The sequence below is a fragment of the Alternaria burnsii genome (genome assembly GCF_013036055.1).
Source record: "Alternaria burnsii strain CBS107.38 chromosome Unknown 725, whole genome shotgun sequence".
NCBI classification, from domain to species: Eukaryota; Fungi; Ascomycota; class Dothideomycetes; order Pleosporales; family Pleosporaceae; genus Alternaria; species Alternaria burnsii.
Genome location: NW_024066123.1, coordinates 66,847 through 87,160, shown reverse-complemented (window position 1 = coordinate 87,160; position 20,314 = coordinate 66,847). Strand labels below are relative to the sequence as shown.

The following is a 20,314-nucleotide window of genomic DNA, read 5'->3' as shown; positions in this document are numbered from 1 at the left end:
GGGGCACTTACTCAGACTCCGCGTCGCACTTGTACATTCCTTGCTATGGTCCTCCTGAAGTTCGACACCAAGCCAATGTATCCAATTCCCTTCTCGCCGCCGTTGTTGGTGTCGAGTGTCAGGCGTTGCCGTGAGACTTTCGGGAATGCGACAAGCTCGTCGTGGGAATATCTCCGCCTCGATGGCGAGGCCTTGAGTGACTCGATGGCTTGGGAAGAGACTTTCTTGTTGTCTTAATTTTCGATAGTGTTACTGTCTAGGCGCAATCTCTGTGCGAAGACGTACTGCTGCGGCGAGAGGTCCGTTATCGAGGGAGCGCTCCAAGAGGCTCGACCAGTTAGAGAGTCGACAAGAGTGAGGCGATTGAGACTTGCTGCAGCATCAGTCGAGCAGATCTATCTCAGTCAGTCCGACGGTGTTGGCCAGAGCAATAGTGGTGCTGCAAACACGGTGTTGAGGCCGCGGAGGAGCCCGACTTCAGCGCCTGTCTCAACACGACGACCGCAGACCTGCTAGAGGCAAACATAATATCTCGTTGCATTTGACGGTGTGAAGCCCTGGTATTCTCCCAGACGGTCCGCCGCCGAATCGCAGTACCTCTCCACTTGCATTGGAGGGTTGCAGCCTGCGCCCTGTTAGTTGAGGCAGAGATTGTCATGGTTGCGAGATTGGTCATGAGACTTCGGGGTCAATTCACAGTAAGCATCGGAGTACTGCAAATTTGTCGAACCACTGCACGGCCCTTGTGAATGCCAGGCGATTGAGCGATCAGCCCCTTAGTGCGGTCAAAGGTCGACAGCCAATGCATTGGGTCCTGATACAACTCAGGTCCGTTTTAAAAGCTGTAGAAGACACCCAGGATATCAGACCGTGTACTGTTCCGGACATGAGGACCTGATGAGCTGCTGGATGCTTGTCGGGGTATTGGACTACAAAGAGGACATGAGAAAAGGGAACCAAATGCCTACCGTTACGCCCTGTTGCCTTTGCCGTTGCCTTTGCTATCACCAAAAGCCAAACACACATAATCCTCGCTCTCCTGCCGCTACCTGTGGCAGTCACCTTCGTCTCTCCCTCGCTAATATTCAACAAACTCTCGCACCAAACCCATCTATTTTGACGTCTTTTGAACATGTAAAGGCTCTAATTTCCCCTACTTTCAGCTAACACGGGCAACGCGGTGAGGATTGGTTTGCTAGTAAGTACATCTCTCTTTCTTTATCAAGTCGCCAGCGGGGTTCGAGGTTCGAATCGCCACCGGGTGGGTCTACCTTCCTCGGAATATAAAATGGAAGCCAATAGGTATCACAAGGTATTTTCCGGATTCAAGGTACGCTATATCTTTCTTTCAAACTACAAGAGGTTCTAGGTAAATGAGAAGTGTGCCTTCGTCTGCTTCGGAGTAGAGTACCACAGTATACTAGCTGTGTATTCGAACCTTTTTGCATCTTATTCTACCATCTCCTCCTCCACCTAATCTCCTTCTGCTTACGCAATCATCCCTTCTTGCTGCCATGTCCTTTGCCTAGCTTCTCGTAGAGCTAATATATACAATTCTGCATATAGACGGCCTTCCTGTTAAGATTTCAACCACCCTATTGCGCCTTCAAAGCGTCTAATGTTCCTTCTGCTAGCCTCATCATCGTTGTCATCTTCCTAGGCTGCGGTCACTTGTCCGGAAGTAGACCACAAGAGACGCTGCCAACATCAAATCTCATTCTCCTAGTATTTTCATAGGTGTGGCGTGCATAGAGCGTGTACGTAGAGCATGTGCAACTACACTCAAAGATCTCGAAGAGCAGGGAGCCGCTGTAACACAATTGTTGCCTTGTGTAGTTGCCTATTTACATTGCAGCATCTACATGCCTTAAATACCCGCTACATCCTCATCTCCTACATGCAAGGGCAGTTCTAGTCGTATGTGCAAGCATGGCGCAGTCGTAGCATGTTTCGATGTCTCATAGCTAGGACAACTTCTTGTGGGCCTCAACTTAGCAGCTAATACAACGAATCAAGACCAACCAGACACCTGGAAGATAGCAGTCTGTCCCGACATAGATTAAGCCGTCTTACGCTTCAAGCTTTGTATATATTCATATAAGCGTCTGCGTATGAGCGCGAGGAAACATACCAAGTTGTTATCAACGTATTTCAGTTCATGCTGAAGCCGCCTCTTCTTCTTGTTCTTGGAGCTAAATCCCGCACATCTAAAGAATAGAGATGCTTCATCCTATCCTTCTTGAGGACGCATGATACGTCTATGTTACCACTTTACGCAATTTGCGAAATCTCATGGCAATCAGCACATACGAATATTGGCAAAAATGTTTACGGAAAAGAACTTTTATTTTAACGTCACATTCACACGTGTTTCCACCCAGTTTCAACGAGGACCTGCATTTCGTTGACAAGACAAAAGTCGCCGCGCTCCCAGCTGTTTGTCTCTGCAATCCATTTTCCTAACCTCGTACGTACAATTCGTTCCTTGAACAGAGGAGTTGTGATCAGTCTTATGATACGACTCCACCATACTGACAGGAGGATTTGAAAGGGAGACATTATGGCATCTGGCAAGTGTAGGGCATCGTACGAGGAACCGTTGTAGCCGACTCTGACGTTGGAGTTGAGGAAGACGCCTTGAGTCAGGGAAAGAGGATTATCCGCGTGTATCAGACAGCATTCCGATGCTTCGACGTGTGATGACGCGAGGGAATCGGGGATGCCACGAAAGCGTAGGGGAGGGCTCGCGACGAAGGGTTCGATGGGCATGGCAACTGGCGCTTGTTAGTAAAGTTGGGGTATGCGAGAAGAGGATCCTCACCCATTCCATTCCAACAAGAGGCGACGGGTATTGACGAATATCTTTCAGCTGCATGCCTTGAGGTGTATGACCTGAAATAAGGCCAGGTTTGTACGACCGCCTCATGGCCGCTCGAGTCTCGGAGTGCGAATGTATCGTAGAATTGCGGCGGCTTCTTGAAGTCGATCGAGCAGGCTGCCGCGTATTTTCCGCCGTTTGTATCCAACAATCTCAGAACATCTTGGGGTGTAAAAACCACGTCGTTGAGAAACAGTATGATATCGAAGTGCTCGCCTTCAGCTGTCAGACGTTCCAAGGGCTGGAGGACACGATTTCGTATGCTCGCTAGAAATGGTATACGCCGCTTGTAATCCCTCCCGTCCGGTGCCTTGACCCATCCATGTTCCGTCGGCTGCTGTGCAATCTCGTCCGCATGTGATGTCTCAGACAGTTGTATCGACCTCCTGATTTGCAGGTCTTCCAGCACCGTGTCCAATTCTCCTAGCACAGCCTTGCTGTCATCATAGCTACCACTTTCGTAAATCGATACGAACACGTTCTCAATGCCTAGTTCTTGTACCAACGCTACCAGCGCGTTGTTCCAATGTTCTCGGAGCAGTCGCGCATCGTTCCAGTGCTGGGAGGCTATGTATACGCGCTTCGTGTTGCGAGGTGGGGGCGGGGCAGTGATTGTCGCCGTTTGGTATCTGTATAAGGAAAGGCAGTGTAGTGAGTCCAGAAGGACATAAAGAAGGACGAGTATGCGAAATGCAGAAGATCGTGGAAGTCGGCGCAAGGAGTATGACCTATGATGACGCATTAGGAGACTAGGTTTCTGCATAACTACAGTGCCATTGAGAAGAGGAGATTATGAATCTTGTGAAGGAGCGCAGAGAATAAAGGAGGCCGTGAAAGTAGCAGAGCAAAAGAACGAGGCAGGTGCAACCTACCACGAAGTCATTCACGCTTCCATTTTGGAGCTCTTGATCTGGGCGTTGGCGCAGCAGACGTACCACTTCTTGGTACGAATTTAGTTTGCTGCTAAGACGGCATCTTGGTGGTAGTGTAGTAAAGCCGAGGTAGCCGTTTCGAAGAGGGCACAAGGTGAACCCTAGAATATACTTGGCATCTTGTCGGGCCAATCACATTTCTTCTCGTTCCGCAGACCTCCGTATGCGAGTGATTGCGCCAGATGGTCGCGACGAACAAGTGGAGTTGGCAATTTGTTTTATGGTAGTGTGATGAGTTTGGTGATAGCGCAAGGGGTTGGATGAGCGTCTATGTCAGTGCCTCGTCACGTGGGTGTCGCACAGAGACCATCTGGGCAACTCCCTATCATGAACCTGAGCAGCATCACCAAGCCTATGAGGGTTGCCGAGACAAAAAGCAGCCCGAGTGATTTTCTAGGCGAATAAAATGATGACATTTGGAAATAGGAAGAGATGGGCAGAAGAAGACACAAATGATTGGTAGTAGGAGAAAAGATGTCCAGGTCGCTTCGACTCCTTGAGGCACGTTACCATGGTACTTGCTGCCTCATCGTGTTCGTCCTCTCCAAAGACCATGGTACGTAATGTTAGTCGAGAACTCTGGTTGCAGTCCAAAATGCCATCCACCGAGACACATACATATAGGGCGCATTTCGTTACTCACCTCTTGTCCGACCACTACCTTCTATTCCTACTATTGTTATTATTAGTACTAATTTTCAATCGCAAGATCTGAGCGCAGATTGGTATGAGCGCAGAACTAATTCGTCAGGCTGACAAGCGGAAACTATCCCCAGAGCAGCGTGTAGATATTGCCCGTACATCGCGAGTCAGAGACGAGTACGAGGATGAACAAAGAATCATGGCTAAGAGAAGAGTCGGGGAAGGAAGGCATATCGAAAGTGAGTTTCTTAGGCAAGACGACTGCACGGTTTGCTCATGGGCAAAAGATCAAGCGTCGAACTGGATTACTCTCTCCCATCACGAATCACGACGCGATACCTTTTCCGAGAGCTTACCACCAGCCATGGTTATTCCAACAGGACCGAAAGCTTCCCACTGTGGCCCCTTCCGTTCCTCTTCTCCTATCAACGTCCACGCTCTCTTAACACCGCATAACCGTGGTCTTTCCAACCACGAGGTCCGAGAGCTCACTGTGCTACAAACCCGAGTCGACAATGCTATAGCCGGCATTGGGCCATCGCTCCGAATTCTGCTCAGTATACCCAAGTCCATACAGTTGAACATACAACAAAAGCAAAGGGTCTATGATGCCCAAAAGGTCCTCGATATGGCTGTTCTCGAAAGTAAATTGCAGGGTCAGGGAGGAAGTGAAAGCGTTGTCAAAAGGACACCTTCAACATCGACGTCTCAGCATGCTGGTCGAACGTGGTATGATAGCGATGGCTGGACAATTCTCACCCTGCCACCACTAGATCTTGCTGAGTCGATAGAGGGGTCTCTCATAGCGAGATCTATGTGGGTGGAGACTAACAGTCTGTTGGCACAGTTGCAATGGGTACGGGTGAAGATCTCTTTTAGTGCGGCGGATCGCGAGACTCTGCGGATTGATACATAACAATGAAAAGGGGAGGATGCGATGAGCGGACATGCTCTCGATTTGAGGAAGTCTATTGCTCTAGACAGGGAAGAGATCCACGTTACTGAAGAGGAGGATCACGCGGCTTTACAGACTTTGGATATATAGTTTGGTTACCATCCCAAGTCAAATCAACCAGTGTTTTACCCGTTTTTTTTCCTTTGATATGTGCACACCCACATGGGTAATATTCAAGGATGCCATATAGAGGGAAAGCTGAACGAGTGTAAAGATGAAGGGTCTGCTTCTACTCAGATTGGCACGTACGATGCAGTCAATGACAACAGCACGTTGCTACCTGTTCGAGCCCTGGTGTTTCCTTCCTTTCTCATTTTGCTAAAGAGGATCTGAGATACCCCAGAGTGATGTATTTTCAGGGAATTGCAGCTTATCGAGATGTGGCGGAAGCTCAAAGGACCTCAGCAATGTTGCAGACTTCCGAGTAGTTTATGTTCATGTGCAGTTTTCTGTCACCCCTCATCTTGTCAAGCCTACAAAAAACAGAGCGTCCTAAGGGGTATGCGACTCTTGCTTCGATAGGGAGAGAACTAGAAAACTAGTGCAGCAGAATCGGAGCAGCAAGGTGACGGGATCGGGAGCGACGTTGAAAGGGGTTTGAGCCTCGCTAAATGGAAATATCTTCGAACCAGAGAATACTTGGGTAGCTGTTCGTTGTGATTTTGTTTGAGATGTGGTAAGCTGCCACTCGGGTTGGAAGTAATGACGTCACCATGGTTTAGCTTCGCGAACTATTGTACCCACTGCGATGTTGCAATCAGTGGTTTTATCCAAAGAAAGTAAAAGCAACATCACCGAATATCGGTACAAAAGAAGCAGAATTTGGTCGTCTGACAAGAAAGCTTGAAGAATAAGCCCGGACAAGAAAAAGCAAAATGCGGATATGCGGGCGCGCACCTCACAGCGAAGTGTCGCGATGCTCAACGTGGGGTTTCGACATGCCCACGCTTCACAGAGAGTCAACAACTGTGGTGTTGCGCACTTTGAGGAGGTTTGATTTTCCGACTTATGTTGTGTAAGTTCCATAATCGATCTCCTCGTTCCCCCTCGCATCTCTTTCCTGTTCCCGATTCGCTAGCTTGGCCGTCAGCCGAACTGTATCAAGTGTACCTCTCGGGTTGGCTTTGTTACGCGTGTATCTAAAATGGCGCGTCGCGTCACGTCTTGGAGGAGACAGAAGATTCTCAAATAACAAGAAGCCATTGTTCACAATGAACGCGTTCATTTCGCTGCATACCGCGAGTCCAAACAAACCCAATGGCGGCTTCTTCTGCGAACTTTCCTCCATATGCGGCCGCTGTGCAGAAGATGGTAGGTAGCCCAGCAGTACGGAGTGGACGGGGAAAGGAAAAGAAGCAGAGAATCAGGAAATCGAAAGTGGTTTTGCAACGCGAGAAGCTCGCAGGACTCAGAGACAAAGCAACAAGACGCGTCTGCTCAGAGGTACACGCAGTGTCATTACCAGTTGTGACGAAGGGTCCAAATGCGCGCCTTCCTGCAAACGCAAGGCAGCAGGGTAACAACAACACAACGCCTACTCGCATCCCAACGACCTCACTCGCCTCACAAACTAACCCTCCAGTGATGCACCCACATATCCTACCTCCTGAGCAACGGACGGCAGAGATGCAGGCACTCCAGGAAACTATGCCGGATCGACAATGGGTTTGCACAGACGACAAACATCCTCTGCAGCAGCCGTTAGACGCAAAGAGAGAGCGAGAGGTTACAAACGAAGTAGTGTCCAAGAAACAGACCACGGTGAAGAACAAGAGGAGGAAGCGGGGGAAGCGTCATCAAGTCCGGCAAGGCGCTGCACAACCCATCTTCATCAAGACCGAGTCCGTTGACGACAGCCCAGACACAAGGCGCGACTCTGCCTATGGCAATGAGTTGAATGCATCAAGTTCTCCAAAACATCGAAGATGGACTGGGCCTAAGACAGACAGCATCATCGATATCGTCGCACTGTGCACCTATCCAGGCCAGACTATTAAGCCGAGTTCGTTCAGTGGCCTCTTCACCCTCCAAAGAAGAATCGATGCCGCCGTTAATGACCAAGGCCCTCTTAGAAACATCTTACGCAACCTTCCACGCGACATCACTTTGACTGTCGAGCGAAAAGAAGCCATCTGGGTGGCACAAGGCAAGCTCAATAGGATAGTGGACGAACGACGACGTGGGCGCAGACTACAGAAACTCGACCGTTACCTTTCATCTGGTCGCCGGATCCCAGTTGATCGCTACGTTCCGGGCGTCCCCTACAACCCCATTCCGCACATGCTGGCCATGAAGGTGTTATCAGAAGTAGTGGCATAGCAATGCGGAAATTAGTCCGTGGATTTCCCATCAGATAGACTACGTTTGAGAAAGATGAGGCATTGAGAAGCTGCGAATACTACACAACCGGTAGGGGGAGATCTGTGTTTGGGGAATGCATTCACGATGGTGAATGAGCACAGTATGGGCCTCGCATCTCTTCGAACATGTCTGGCACCCGATTTTGGAGTGACTTAGATAGCAAGCTCGATATCCCAAGCAAAAGCATGATTCAGTTCCTGTATATTATGGCAATCGATATTACACTAAGACTCTGTCACATTACAGAACACATAATCATCGGCACAACCGCTGAAGGGCCGGCCACTCTACGAAGTGAGAACCCATTTGGGACATTTTTGATGATAGTACAAGTCCAGAGAAGCTAGACGATGAAAGAATGGGCACGTAGAAATGCCGCACGCAAGTAAATCGATGCACAAACTACCTCCTTGAGGACCTCACGTCAAAGACGTCAACTTCGCGATCATACGCGGGCAAGCTCTTCCTCCTCCTCCCCGATGCCAAACTAGCACTCCTCCTGCTACCCTTTGCAGAAGCAAAGCCAAGTCCGCTATCCCTGCGACTCCCAGGCTGCTCGATGACTTCCATGATATCTTCTTCATGCTTGAGCTCACGAACGTCGTGGTCATCCGAGAGATGTTTAATGAGAGCCTTGACATCGCCGCAAACGGTGTCTGATTCGGCGTACTTGGAGCATATGACGCAGCAGTATTGGCCATCAGGACCATCACGGTGGCACTTGACGACAAAACGGTTTTGGACTTGAAAGGTTCGTTCCGTGTCACCGGCCCATTTGGATATCTCCCATGCTTTTCCTGGTGAGAGGTGAAGTGCGCCCTTGCAGTGCGGACAATATGGATCCCTGTCTGATGTTATGCTAGGTGATAGTTGTTGGGTGGGAGATCGCTGGAGGTCGTAGGCGTACACGCAGTATAGGTTGTTAGACCTGGACGCCAGGGTAGGACCTGTCATCGAGGTAGCGTCAGTGATAGAGGGTTCTGGTTCGACGTTGTCACGCCATGTGAGTACCGTCGTGTTGACAGGGCTGCTGCTTCGCATATGTGAACTGCGGGACCGTGGTTCATGCTTCACCAGAGCTGTGGAAGTCGAGCTGGGAGCAGTAGTACCGGGTTGAAGAGTCAACGCACGAGATGGTGCATGGGACTGCATATGTGAAGGTGCATAAGACGGGGCATGAGAGGGCGCGTGGGATGCTGTCAGAGATTTCGCCCGAGATCGTGTGCGAGATGTTGCGTTGGATGGTGCTCGAGACAGTGCTCGAGAAGCATGGTGGGATGGAGCGTGCGATGGTACATAAGACGTATGGTGAGAAGAGACGTGGGATGGCGCATTGTTTGGACTTGAGCGCGCCGTGAATGAATGCATCGACCGTGGTGTGAGTGGTCGTTCATCTTGTTGGCGTTCTTGCAAAGCAGCCAGTATCTCGACACACGTTGCAGCAGCTACCCTTGACGCTGTGTTGATGCTGGCCAGCTGATTTGCGATAGGCTCACCGGAGGTAGGTCCGTAGAGGAATGTCGTCACCAACACACTCTGAAGAGTGATGATTTGCGACTGGAGAGCTGTATGCGCAATCACTGTTATGTACCCTGTTAGCCCACTGATCTAGATGGAGTTTCCAGAAGTATAATGCGCGTTAATTCGAGATGCAGCAACGTTGTTGGGCGTGAGCGGCAAACCCATCTACCTGATCACGCCATAAGAAAGAGCAAGCTTACCATCACCCTCAGCAAACTCAACCCCAATGGTTTGGTACCCAATATCAAATTGCCGTGTGACTACCGCCTTATCCGTAACGATAGCTTCGTCGCTACCAAGGCGTTCATCTTTCACGTACTCGATCCTCCTGGAGGCAGGGTAGCCTTTGCTGCGTAGATTCTGTTCATAGTCCCTCTGCTCCTTGACCGTCAGGGTTTCGTACAGATCTCTCGTAGCATCGAACACATCCAAGAGTGTGTCCACCAGAGCTTGCACAATATGCACAGGATCGACGGTAGGGTTCTGTATGGCATCAGTACATGTCAATACACGATATGCCGTTGCATACGGGCCGAATACAGCTTACAGCGATACTCATCATGAAACCTGCAGTTTATCTGTTCTCTCGTGATCCTGCTTTCCCAGATATAAGACCAGGCCAACCTGACTCGTAGCGAAAAGGAGAAAAGCGGTCCGGACTAGATAGCTTAAAAGGAACGTAGCTTTAGAGCCCGATTCTAGGCACCACAAGGGTTCTACTACCGACGCCCCACGCCTCACACTCAGACCCCTTCAATAAGCTCCGGAACGGATGCTTTCTCCACCCAAGCCCTACTCTTGTGAATTGCCTCATGCTTGATGATGGCTTGTACAGCTGGCACCGCGCCATTGGTGCCCCTCCGATGTTTTGATTGGAATACCGACGGCTACGGGCCGCGCCAGGAACGTACCCGCATGGAGCTTGACGTCATTGTCAGGTGTAGCGCCATTGGGACGAAGTGTGGGTGTGACATGCATACAGCCCGCGGGGTGGATGCGTCGCATTACTTCTCTGGGTCAGAGTGGGTATGATAAGAGCCGAATGCGGGTATCACGGGTTGTGTCATACTCAAACGGTCCATTGTAGGGTGGGTTTGCCCACAGCCTCGAAATCCCATTTTTCATCAAAGCCAAGCATCGTGGAAGCGGTCAGAGCGGCCGAACTATTGAAGTGACTGTATCGTGCATGTGCTTCGTCGCTGCATTGGAACACGCGCTTGAGGAATGCGGTGTCGGAACACGTCATCGGGTATTCAAGAAGCGCAGTGCGCGATCAGCTACGCGCTTCCCGCGACGACTGCTCGAGTGGTGCGAAGACGGGCCTTTTAGATCGGGTCTTTGTTTTGGGCGCCATCGTGTAATCTGGAGCGAAGGTAACTGTGTGACTATGGGTTGGGATCGTGGCGGCTCTCCACCATCGCTTTCGTTAGCGTGCCGCTAGTGCCTCCTGTCGCTCGTTGTCACATTATCGAGCTCAACCACCGGAAGTTTTAATATCCATGTACTTCTCCATGTTGAGTGATACAGGGTTGGAGTACTTACCCGGATGCAGGACGTAGGAGCAAGGAGAATTTGCACGTCAGATTTGCTTACGATTTCACGTGTTACAGATACAGTCAGTTGACGCATCAGAAAAGACAGCTAGGTAGTGAGATTCTTGCTGTTTTATTACACAATCAACCTGCATTTCAGTCCTGGATGTCGAATCTCCGAGACACTGTCGTGAAATCCCCGCTTCACTGTGATGTAGAGTCATGTTTGCCCAGCACCAAGCGGTGAGTCCAGAGTCGACAGCAACTCGCCAGCTTGAACACACCGAGACCAAGCCCGGAAATCAGATCCGTCGAATCCAACGCTCTGAAACGGCTTACGAAGAAGCTAACCTTTGGCATCCAATCGTCATGGTGGAGTGTGCAACCAATGCTAATCGTATAACAAAAGCGAGCTTTTTCGTACGTTCTCAGGACTCCCCTGCTTCACTCCTCGGCTATCTCAGGATCAGCACTCCTACTCTTACTATCCTCCAGGCTCTTTTCTTTGATGAACCACGCGAAGATGGCGCTCCCAGCAACAAGGACGATACCCACGCACAACGCTGCCCTGGTAGCCTGTCCATAGCACTCCTTGACGATGCTCTTGAGTGCCGGATCCAGACCCTTGTAGTAAGCCAATCCAGCTCTGACACGATCTGCAATCTCGGCCGCATCGTCGCCCTGTAGCTTTTCTTGAAGAGATCTGCGAAGGGTCTGGTTAAACGCGGTTGCGCACATGGAGACACCAAAGACAGACCCGAGAGAACGGAACAGGTACGAACAAGCGGTGGCAACTGCTTGGTCAGTATGAGAGGCGTTTGCGATGAGTCCGATAAGGGTAGTCGTGACACCTATGCCGTTGCTGAAAGAGCATACACATGTTGCCACCACCATAGCCGGTAGGCTCTCCATGATGAGTCCAGCGAATAGGAGGATCAATGACAACCCAATCATCAGATTTGTATAGGCTATTACGGTGATCCAGTAGTACTTCGCAGTACGTCGCATATAGAAGCCGCTGAAGAGCGAGCCACTAACACCAAGGATGATAGATGGAACAAGGAATAACCCGGCTTTCGAAGCACTGTAGTCGCCCATGACCTGCCAATAGAGTGGTATGAAGAACAGTGCAGCCAGCCATCCTCCAAAGGAAAAGAAGTTGCAAAGATAGCATGCGAAGAGTGTCTTGTTGAGGATGATGCGGCCAGGAGCAAAGGGATGAGTCGCCACGTATTTTTCAACAAGCACGAAGACGACGAATAATGGCGTAGAAGCAAGACCGGCGATGGTAATTGGATTGTTCCAGGACACGTTGGAGCCGCGATCGAGGCCGATAAGTAACCCAAAGACGGCAAAGATCAGGATCACTGCACCTAGAAAGTCAATCCTCTTTACCTTCTCTTTCCAATGCGACTGGTCTTGCTTGGGAAGCTCAAGCACAAGCGCCACAGCAATGAAGGCCATGGCACACATTGGGCCCTGGGCCAGGAACGCCCACCGCCAACCAATGCTATCTGCCAGCAATCCGCCGAGGGGCGCACCAGCAGAAGCACCGAAAGCATACACGAGGTTGACATAGCCCTGCCATTGCCCTCGTTCCCTTAGGCTCACAATGTCGCTCAGCAGTATGCTTGTACACACACTCATGCCGCCACCACCTACGCCAGCGAAAGCTCTTGCAGCAACGAGCTCACCAATGTTTCTCGCAAGACCACAGCCCACGCTCCCGACCCCAAAGATCAGGTACGCGGAGAGCAAACATTGCTTTCTACCAAATATATCCGAGAGCTTCCCGTAGAGAGGCTGGAAAGCGGATAGCGTAAGGAAGTAGCCTGTCGCGATCCAGGATGTAGAGGACAGAGCGTGCAGGTCGGTTCCGATGGTGCCATATGTCGTTATGACGAGGGTTTGGTCGGCCGATGAGAGGAAGACCTTTTTTTGCTGATCAGCTTCGAGTATTTGCAAATTTCAGCTACGAGACAGGCATAGAAAGCTTACTCCGATAGCTATTGCTGGGAAGATATATTTCATCCGCTTTCTGACTTCCGGCAGGCCCTGGTGTTTGAACGCATCGCCATGGCTGACCTGTCGCTCAACATCTCCTCCATCTTCAGCATGTACGCCTTCCGGTGCGATGCCAGTTTGAACATCAATCACCTGCGCGTCGCCTGTGGGCTTTGGCAGAAGTGGTGAGGTTTCGCTGACAGGTTTGACAGGTCGATCCTTGTGCGGAATATCTGGGGTCATGATGGCGGGGTCAGGGTTGTGCATGCAACGTCGGACCGTTGAAAGCTTGAACTTTCAAGATATAGAGTCGCGAACAGCCAAACTATGACTCACATTCAGGAATCTCCATAGCGACATGTTGTCATGGCAATAATTTATAAGCTTCAAGCATAGCTGCTATGATAGCTATTCAGCCGCGTTATGTCCGTGAGTGGGGCTGGATAAGATAGGCAGGTCGTTTCAATAAGTCACGGGACGTCGCGTTAACGTGAACGCGTTATGTGAACATGCAAGAATTGATTGTGATGCGAGTGAGAACGTTATTGTAACACAATGAACTACACTAGTTATGCGACATCCACAAATGAGACGATGGCTGGAAAAAGGCAACAAGGTATTATGTGCACACTTCATGAAAGACGATCATCATTAGACGCCGCAGGATCGTTGCGCTTTCATTCCGAAAGACTAAGCAGGTTGATATCTCCGCAACTGGAACAGCGTTAGCAAATGTTTCCTTTCCGCACAAAGGGAGTAACTTACGTCTAGACTGAGGTACTTGCTCGTCATCTTACCCTGATCCCGCATAACGCCCACCAGTGTCTCACTCTCCTGGAAGAAGCCTGCCTTCAAGGAAATGACAATAAATTGCATACCCGGACTAGCATGTTCGCGGACGTACTTGGCAACCCGACTAACATTGACGTTGTCCAGTGCAGCGTCCACCTCGTCGAGGACAAAGAATGGCGAAGGTTGATAGCTGTGGATCGCAAACAGCAGAGCCAATGCAGCAATGGTCTTCTCACCACCTGATAAATGCTCCATGTCACGGAAACGCTTGAGCGGCGGCATGGCGTGGTATTTGAGACCTGCTAGATACGGCTCTGTGCTGTCTTCCATGTCGAGGTAGGCCTGCCCTCCTAGAGGGAATTGTGGCGATTTGGTCAGATCCTTGTAGGTGCCGCCGATATTCTCGGAAATGTGGTTGAATGCCTTCATGAACAGATCGTAGCGTCTCGTCTTGACTTCCTCGAACGCCTTCTTTGCAGCCGCTGCGCGCTTGCGTGTCTCGGCGAACGCCTCATCTATAGCCTTGAGACGTGTTTCTGTTGCAGCGAGACGCTCGGCGGCGCGCATGTTAGGTGTAGCCTTGTTGATGTCGGTCTCGAGGTTTGCAATCACATCAGTCAACTTGGATTCAGCAGCCTTGAGCTTCTGGGATTTTACACGGTCATCTTGTTCGTCCTCCTACATGTTATCAGCAATGTCTCAGCTAAAAATCAGCTTCAGTACTCACAGTTTCGAGTATCTCAACAATTTCTGTCTTCAACTCCTCGTCTAGCTCGTCAAAGTCGACGTCGATACCGTAGTCGTCCACTTCTGCAGGCTGTATTTGGGTCGAATCAGTGTCCTCGTCAACATCCATAGCATCGGCGTCTGGTCGCGGCATGTCGGTCATCGGTAGCGACGTCAGTGGCTTTGAGTCTTCTGTAAGCGGAATCTTGATCTCGTTCACTCGACACTCCTTAAGAACGTTGTAGCGGTTCGTCGCGCTCGATTTGATCTTTGCGTCTTCTTCGTCGACCTCCTTCAGCACGTTCTTGACCTTTTCGTTGCGCTGGTCCAGGGTGCGTCGTGCCTCCTTGACAGCCGCAACTCGTTCAGCCAACTTCTGCTCTAAACGGGTACGCTGGTCCTGTAGCGTTTCCAACTCGGCCTGGAGAACGTCTCGGGCATTTTGCAGCTCTTCTTGCTTAGCTTCGAGCTCACTGATATCGGCAGTCTTGCGCTTGATCTCCTCCTCTGCTTGCTTGAGGCGCTCTTCAACACCTCTGTGGGATGAGTCAACCTGCTTCATTAGATATTGAAGCCTGCTACGCTGCTTGCTAAACTCGAGACGCTTCTCAGCTGCTTCTTGCTGGACCGTACCCTGTTGGGCTTCGTAGTCGCGTATAGACTCGTAACCGAGCCGTTGGCAGAATGCGGCGAATACCTGATCATTGACCTGGTTCACTGAGTCTTGGTAGCTCTCGAGTTCTGCCTCTCGGTTCTGTAACCGTTGTGCCTGCTTTTCGTAATTGGGACGAACTCCCTTCAGCTCACTCTTGTGATGCGCCAGCTCCTTCTTCAAGCTGTCGATATTACGTCCAAGCGCTCGGGCTTCCTCTTTTGCTCGGGTGATTTGCTCCTCCAAGTCTAGTAGCTCGACCTGGAGAGCTTGTTCTTGGGTGTACTGTCGGTCCTGCTTGGGAAGGGCACGAAGCTCCTCTTCGTATCTGTTTTTCTTGTCTAGCAGGGCCTGGTAAGATCGCTCATCCCATTGTTGTTCGCTAGAATCGTCATCGCGGTCAAGCTCACCACCTGTCTGTGTTCCACCCTTACCAATGACACGTCCATCCAGGGTGACCGCTTTAACCTCGATGCGCCTTTGATATCTGAGCTCTTTCGCGAGCTTCTCCGTATTACAGATCATGGTGTTACCACAGGCGGCAGTCATTGCTCGCTCATGCTTGGGCTCGTAGTTGATACAGTCTATGGCAAGTCGCATGCCTTCGTGCATACCCTTCAGCTGAGGGTCTACTGCCTGGATCTGGATAGAGTCCAACGGGTTGAAAGACATGACTCCAATGCGTTCTGCCTTGAGGTACTCGATGCAAGATTTGGCAGTAGCTTCCGTGTCGACAATGACGGTATCCATCTGGTGTCCGAGCACGCGACCGATGGCCTTGCGATACTTTTGCATCTTTGGCGTGATGAGATCCTTGTAACGACCGTGTACTTTCTCGGATCCGAAGCGAGTTTTCAAGCGATCAATGGTCCTGCGGGCCTCTTGCTGCTTCCTTGACTCTCGACGGCTACCTTCTACAATACTAAGCTGCTTCAGAACCTCTTGTAGCAGCTGATTCTTCTCGTAGTACTGCATCTCGATCTGCTTTCGGTCGGCCTGAAGCCTGTCAAGTTCCTGCTGTTTGGCGGCTCTTGCACTTTCGAGATCCCTGATCTGTGTCTTGGAGGCTTGCTGGCGTTCCTCGAGCTTACTGATGTCTGCATTCAGCTTTTCAATAGCTTTTTCATGGCTGTCGACGCTCTGCTGGAGATTCTTGACTTGATCCCTGTCCGTCTCGACCTCCCGCCTGAGCTTGTCTATCTGCATCTGATCTCCGTGTGTCCGCTTCGTAACGTCGCTGCGCAGTCGACCGTACTCTTGGAGATCCTGCTCGGAAAGCTCACGACCTTGATTCTGAGCAGCAGCCTTGAAGTCATCCTCCCATTTCTTCTCGGCCTTTTGCACCAGATCAAGATCCTTCTGGCACTTTTCGACTGCCTTCTTTTCTGCGTCGCGCTTCTTTCGGAGTTCGTCAAGTCTGCTCTCGTACTTTCGGCGCGTCTCGTTGGACAGTCGGATCTTCTCTTCGATGGGTGCGAGCTCGTTGGAGGCATCTTCAATCTCCTTCTCCTTAGCTTTGGTGTTGCGGTCCGTCTTGGTAAGATCTCGCCTGATCTTAGCCTCGGCCTGCCTTTCCGCCTCGTGTCTCTGGTGGTACTTTTCGACGCTGCGCTTGTGCTCTTTGAGCTCCTCTTGATGACTGGCAATCTTGTTCCGCGCCTTCTCCATAACCTGCTGGTCTAGATAGAGCTTCCAAAGATTCTTGGTGACAATGGCTTCATCGCGCTCGGCAAGCTTCTTCTCGTATTCGTCGGCTTCGGCTTTTTGTTCCTGGTATGTCTTGAGTTCTCCATTGATACCGCGACGCTCGTGCAGATGTTTCGCGTTGTCCTCGGTGGCGGCCTCTGACTCTTCCTTCAGGCGATCGTACTCGGCCTTCTGCTCCAGACTGCCGGAAATGCGCTCGACTTGCAGTGTGAGCTGTTCTGGTGCTGTCGTCGCCAATTTTTCGACATCACCCTGGAAGACGAGGAAGTTCCTCGCCTTGACCAAAATGCTGTGCTCCTCGAGCGCCTCGCCGTACTGTTTCTGAGTGACGACCCGATTGTTAATGCGGTACTCGCTTGAGCCAGAGCTCGTAATGGTACGCTGCCACTCGTGTGTCTGCTCAGCATCATCCTCAAAGACGGCCTTGACCCAGGCGTTCTGTGGGTCGTTGCGCTGGGTGCTGGCTTGCGAATCGCCGTTGTCCTGCGAGTCGCCATTGGAATTACCATTCGCGTCGCCGCCACCCGCATCGCCGTCGGCTCCAGTTACGGTGCCATCGGCATTGATCCTAGCTTCTTGGATGATCCTGCCACGGTAGACCATGTCCTTCAACTTCTCGGACCGTAGATGGGACGACCTGACTCCCAGGACGAAGGAGATGGCGTCCATGCTGTTCGACTTTCCGGATCCATTGGGGCCGATGATGGATGTAAAGTACGAGTCGCCGAAGAGGAGGGTATGGCGTCCGCGGTAGGACTTGAAGTCTGCGCATGTTCAGTGAGTGCAAACAACTGCGTGTCTGGGTACCTACTGTATATCTCGAGCCGCACCAGCTTTCCCATGATGGCGGTCGAGTTGCGCGACACCTATGCGGCGAATGCGCTGTGGTGAAGTGGTGTTGGGCGGGTTGGTGGTCGCGGGGTGGGCCTGCCCGTCCTTCTCGTCGTGTTGGAGCGCGTCCACAGACGCGTTGAGCCTTGGACCCAAAGCGTGCTAGTGCCGATATGCACTGGCATGTGGGCCGCGGTGACGAAACCATGGCCGATACGCAGGCAGGGGAGCTGACCACACCGACTTGGCCCTATACACAATACTTCCCTACATCTGCCCGAGTCTGTCGGTATCTTGCGCCTCCTTAGTCCAACATCCTTCCCAGAACCGCCTTTCCTCGTGACCGTCCTCAGTTTGCATGCCCCAGGTGCCTGCCATGACGTTGTGAAGCTTGCCAATCACCAGCTTGCATTCACCCACGACTTTTCCCCCAGAGGCACCGACACTGGCAGAAGAGCACGATTCAGGAACCCCGCACATCACTCGCATTGTCATGAGAGCATAGGGTCTGACTAGATCTATTCTAAGCAAACCACCTCCACTGTACGCCTCTTCCCTCTGATATACCCACCCTCCCTCAAACATGGACCCTTGGCGCATCTGTCGAGATACATCAGCTAACCGCCATGATGGCTGCAGCTTCACCCCCGCGTCACTTGAAAAGACCACTTCATCGGCGGACTCCCTCTAATCTCGAAATCGTCCAGGAGGAAATATTCAACATGGCGACCCCAGAGGATACGGATGGGAGCGGCCTGCCCAAGTCCCGATCAGAGCCACAGCTGGGAGTTTCTGAGCTGTCAGCGCGTCCGACACCAGGCGACTCTACCCATGCTGGCTCGGCGCTACTCGATGACCCAGTCTCCTCCACCAACCCGCAGCCGCTTTCTACACCTGGCCTCTCCCGTTCTGCCTCCTTCTCCAATAGCTCCTACCACGATGAGTCCGATTTTGAAGATGCCGCCTTTTTCCCGCCCGTCGAGAAGCTTACCATGTTCGACTTTGTCGAGAACCTCGCCCTATCGCAGCGCATCGAGAAGATACAGAGCTCCATAGCTTCCCAGACGGAGAGAATCAAGAACCAGGCCAAGAATCGGGGCATTACAAAAGATCGCGTCGTGGAAGAATGGCGACGGAGAGTTCCATCTGAGGCAGAACAACTTGAGAAATACAAGAGGCGCATGCGCCACTCGGTGGATCGTCTAAATCGCCGCTGGAACGAGTCGCTCACTGTCACTGCGCGTGAGAAGGCTTCCTTCATTGCTGCCGTCATGAACATCTTCGTCTCAGGATACCTTGTTGGGTGCCATCCGGATCTACTTCCACACTGGTACACTGCGCAGTTACTCTACTTCATGCCCCTCCGCTTCTTCACCTACCACAAGAAGGGCTACCACTATTTTCTCGCGGATCTGTGCTACTTCGTCAACATACTACTCGTTTTGAGCGTGTGGGTCTTCCCGCAGTCGAAGCGTCTGTTCATTGCAACATACTGCCTCTGCATGGGAAACAACGCTGTTGCCATCGTCATGTGGCGTAATTCGCTCGTGTTCCACAGCATGGACAAGGTTGTCAGGTTGGTTGCTTGGTCCTGCAACATGGAACTCATGCTAACATTTCTAGTCTATTCATCCACATCATGCCCTGTGTTACGCTACACTGCCTTGTCCACCTGCTTTCGCCAGAATATCAGCAAGAACACTATCCCGCCATCTACGAAATCCGCCACTCCGATCCAACTTCCCCCCACCATTACAGTCTGCTGCAGATGATGCTGTGGGCTACTGTACCGTACGCTTTCTGGCAGCTGGGCTACCACTTTCTCATCACAGTACGTCGTCGTGACAAGATTGCGGCGGGTCGGCCTACTAGCTTTACATGGCTGCGGAAGTCGTATGCCAAAACATGGATCGGCAAGATCGTTCTCTCGCTGCCCGACTTCCTGCAGGAGCCTGCCTTCATGTTCATCCAATATAGCTATGCTGTTTTGACTATGCTACCATGCCCGGTTTGGTTCTGGTACCGCTGGCCCTCAGGTCTATTCCTCAGCGTCGTCTTCATCTGGAGTGTCTACAATGGCGCCACCTACTACATCGATGTCTTTGGTAATCGCTTCCAGAAAGAGCTTGAACAGCTCAAGGCGGATATGGCCAAGTGGCAGGCGTCACCTGAAGGTGGCTTTACACCCTTCACACCAATGGAGGGCGGGAATGAGAAGCAACTAGGTTATATCCCTCCACTCGAAGGCTCTACAAGCATCAAGCCTGTGGATGGAGAGACAAGGGAAAGGAAGTAGTATGCTGACGGTTCCTTTTTCATGACAGATACACTACGACAATGGGACAAGGGGCGTTCACGTACTATCTACACGATTTCAGAATGAGATAACCTAGGCGTTAAGTTCTTCCAGGTGGTTTACTGTGAGCCTTCCAATCTCACTTTCGGGATGCATCGGCATGCGTTTGACTTTCGGTCTGGTTAGGATTGGTTGGTTGGTTGATATACCCTCTTTCCTTCGCTCAGTCTTGTCATCTTCAATTATAGCTTACACCTAATACCCAAACACCCTACCATTCACCTCTGCTGGCTTTCTTAAAACATTTGTGCTTTTCTTTCAGTGATTCTTCCTTCTGTACCGAGTACTTCTGCTGATGAGGTAACATCCCACGGCCATTCATACTGAATTATCGTACCTTGTTGTGCAGTATTAGGATATATTCTACTTGAGGTTGACATGTCGTAATCGCATAAGCCTGCACGTGTGTCTACCTCGGCACTCAT

The 20,314-nt window shown here is 51.2% G+C and overlaps 6 protein-coding genes across 6 annotated transcripts; 3 read left to right on the top strand and 3 right to left on the bottom strand.

Moving 5' to 3' along the window:
• Nucleotides 1-233: 233 nt before the first annotated feature.
• Nucleotides 234-3,641, bottom strand: GT037_009640 (uncharacterized protein; the record flags this gene model as incomplete). The annotated part of the gene is made up of 3 exons (XM_038934687.1): nt 234-395; nt 2,476-2,774; nt 2,822-3,641. 3 exons carry the CDS (start codon nt 3,639-3,641, stop codon nt 234-236), a joined length of 1,281 nt encoding a protein of 426 aa, XP_038782488.1.
• A 1,175-nt stretch (nt 3,642-4,816) lies between these two features.
• Nucleotides 4,817-5,368, top strand: GT037_009639 (uncharacterized protein; the record flags this gene model as incomplete). The annotated part of the gene is made up of 1 exon (XM_038934686.1): nt 4,817-5,368. The coding sequence occupies one exon, from the start codon at nt 4,817-4,819 to the stop codon at nt 5,366-5,368; it is 552 nt and encodes a 183-aa protein (XP_038782487.1).
• A 1,296-nt stretch (nt 5,369-6,664) lies between these two features.
• On the top strand, nt 6,665-7,726 carry GT037_009638 (uncharacterized protein; the record flags this gene model as incomplete). The annotated part of the gene is made up of 1 exon (XM_038934685.1): nt 6,665-7,726. The coding sequence occupies one exon, from the start codon at nt 6,665-6,667 to the stop codon at nt 7,724-7,726; it is 1,062 nt and encodes a 353-aa protein (XP_038782486.1).
• Nucleotides 7,727-8,170: 444 nt separating this feature from the next.
• GT037_009637 (uncharacterized protein) lies at nt 8,171-9,848 on the bottom strand (the record flags this gene model as incomplete). Its single annotated transcript, XM_038934684.1, has 3 exons — nt 8,171-9,348; nt 9,490-9,772; nt 9,837-9,848. The coding sequence occupies 3 exons, from the start codon at nt 9,846-9,848 to the stop codon at nt 8,171-8,173; spliced, it is 1,473 nt and encodes a 490-aa protein (XP_038782485.1).
• A 1,417-nt stretch (nt 9,849-11,265) lies between these two features.
• GT037_009636 (structural maintenance of chromosomes protein 1) lies at nt 11,266-17,568 on the bottom strand (the record flags this gene model as incomplete). Its single annotated transcript, XM_038934683.1, has 6 exons — nt 11,266-12,753; nt 12,820-13,119; nt 13,457-13,539; nt 13,587-14,295; nt 14,345-17,466; nt 17,514-17,568. Coding segments are annotated over 6 exons (5,757 nt in total), but the record flags the coding sequence as incomplete, so codon positions are not given.
• A 591-nt stretch (nt 17,569-18,159) lies between these two features.
• On the top strand, nt 18,160-19,829 carry GT037_009635 (uncharacterized protein; the record flags this gene model as incomplete). The annotated part of the gene is made up of 2 exons (XM_038934682.1): nt 18,160-19,109; nt 19,157-19,829. The coding sequence occupies 2 exons, from the start codon at nt 18,160-18,162 to the stop codon at nt 19,827-19,829; spliced, it is 1,623 nt and encodes a 540-aa protein (XP_038782483.1).
• Nucleotides 19,830-20,314: the final 485 nt, after the last annotated feature.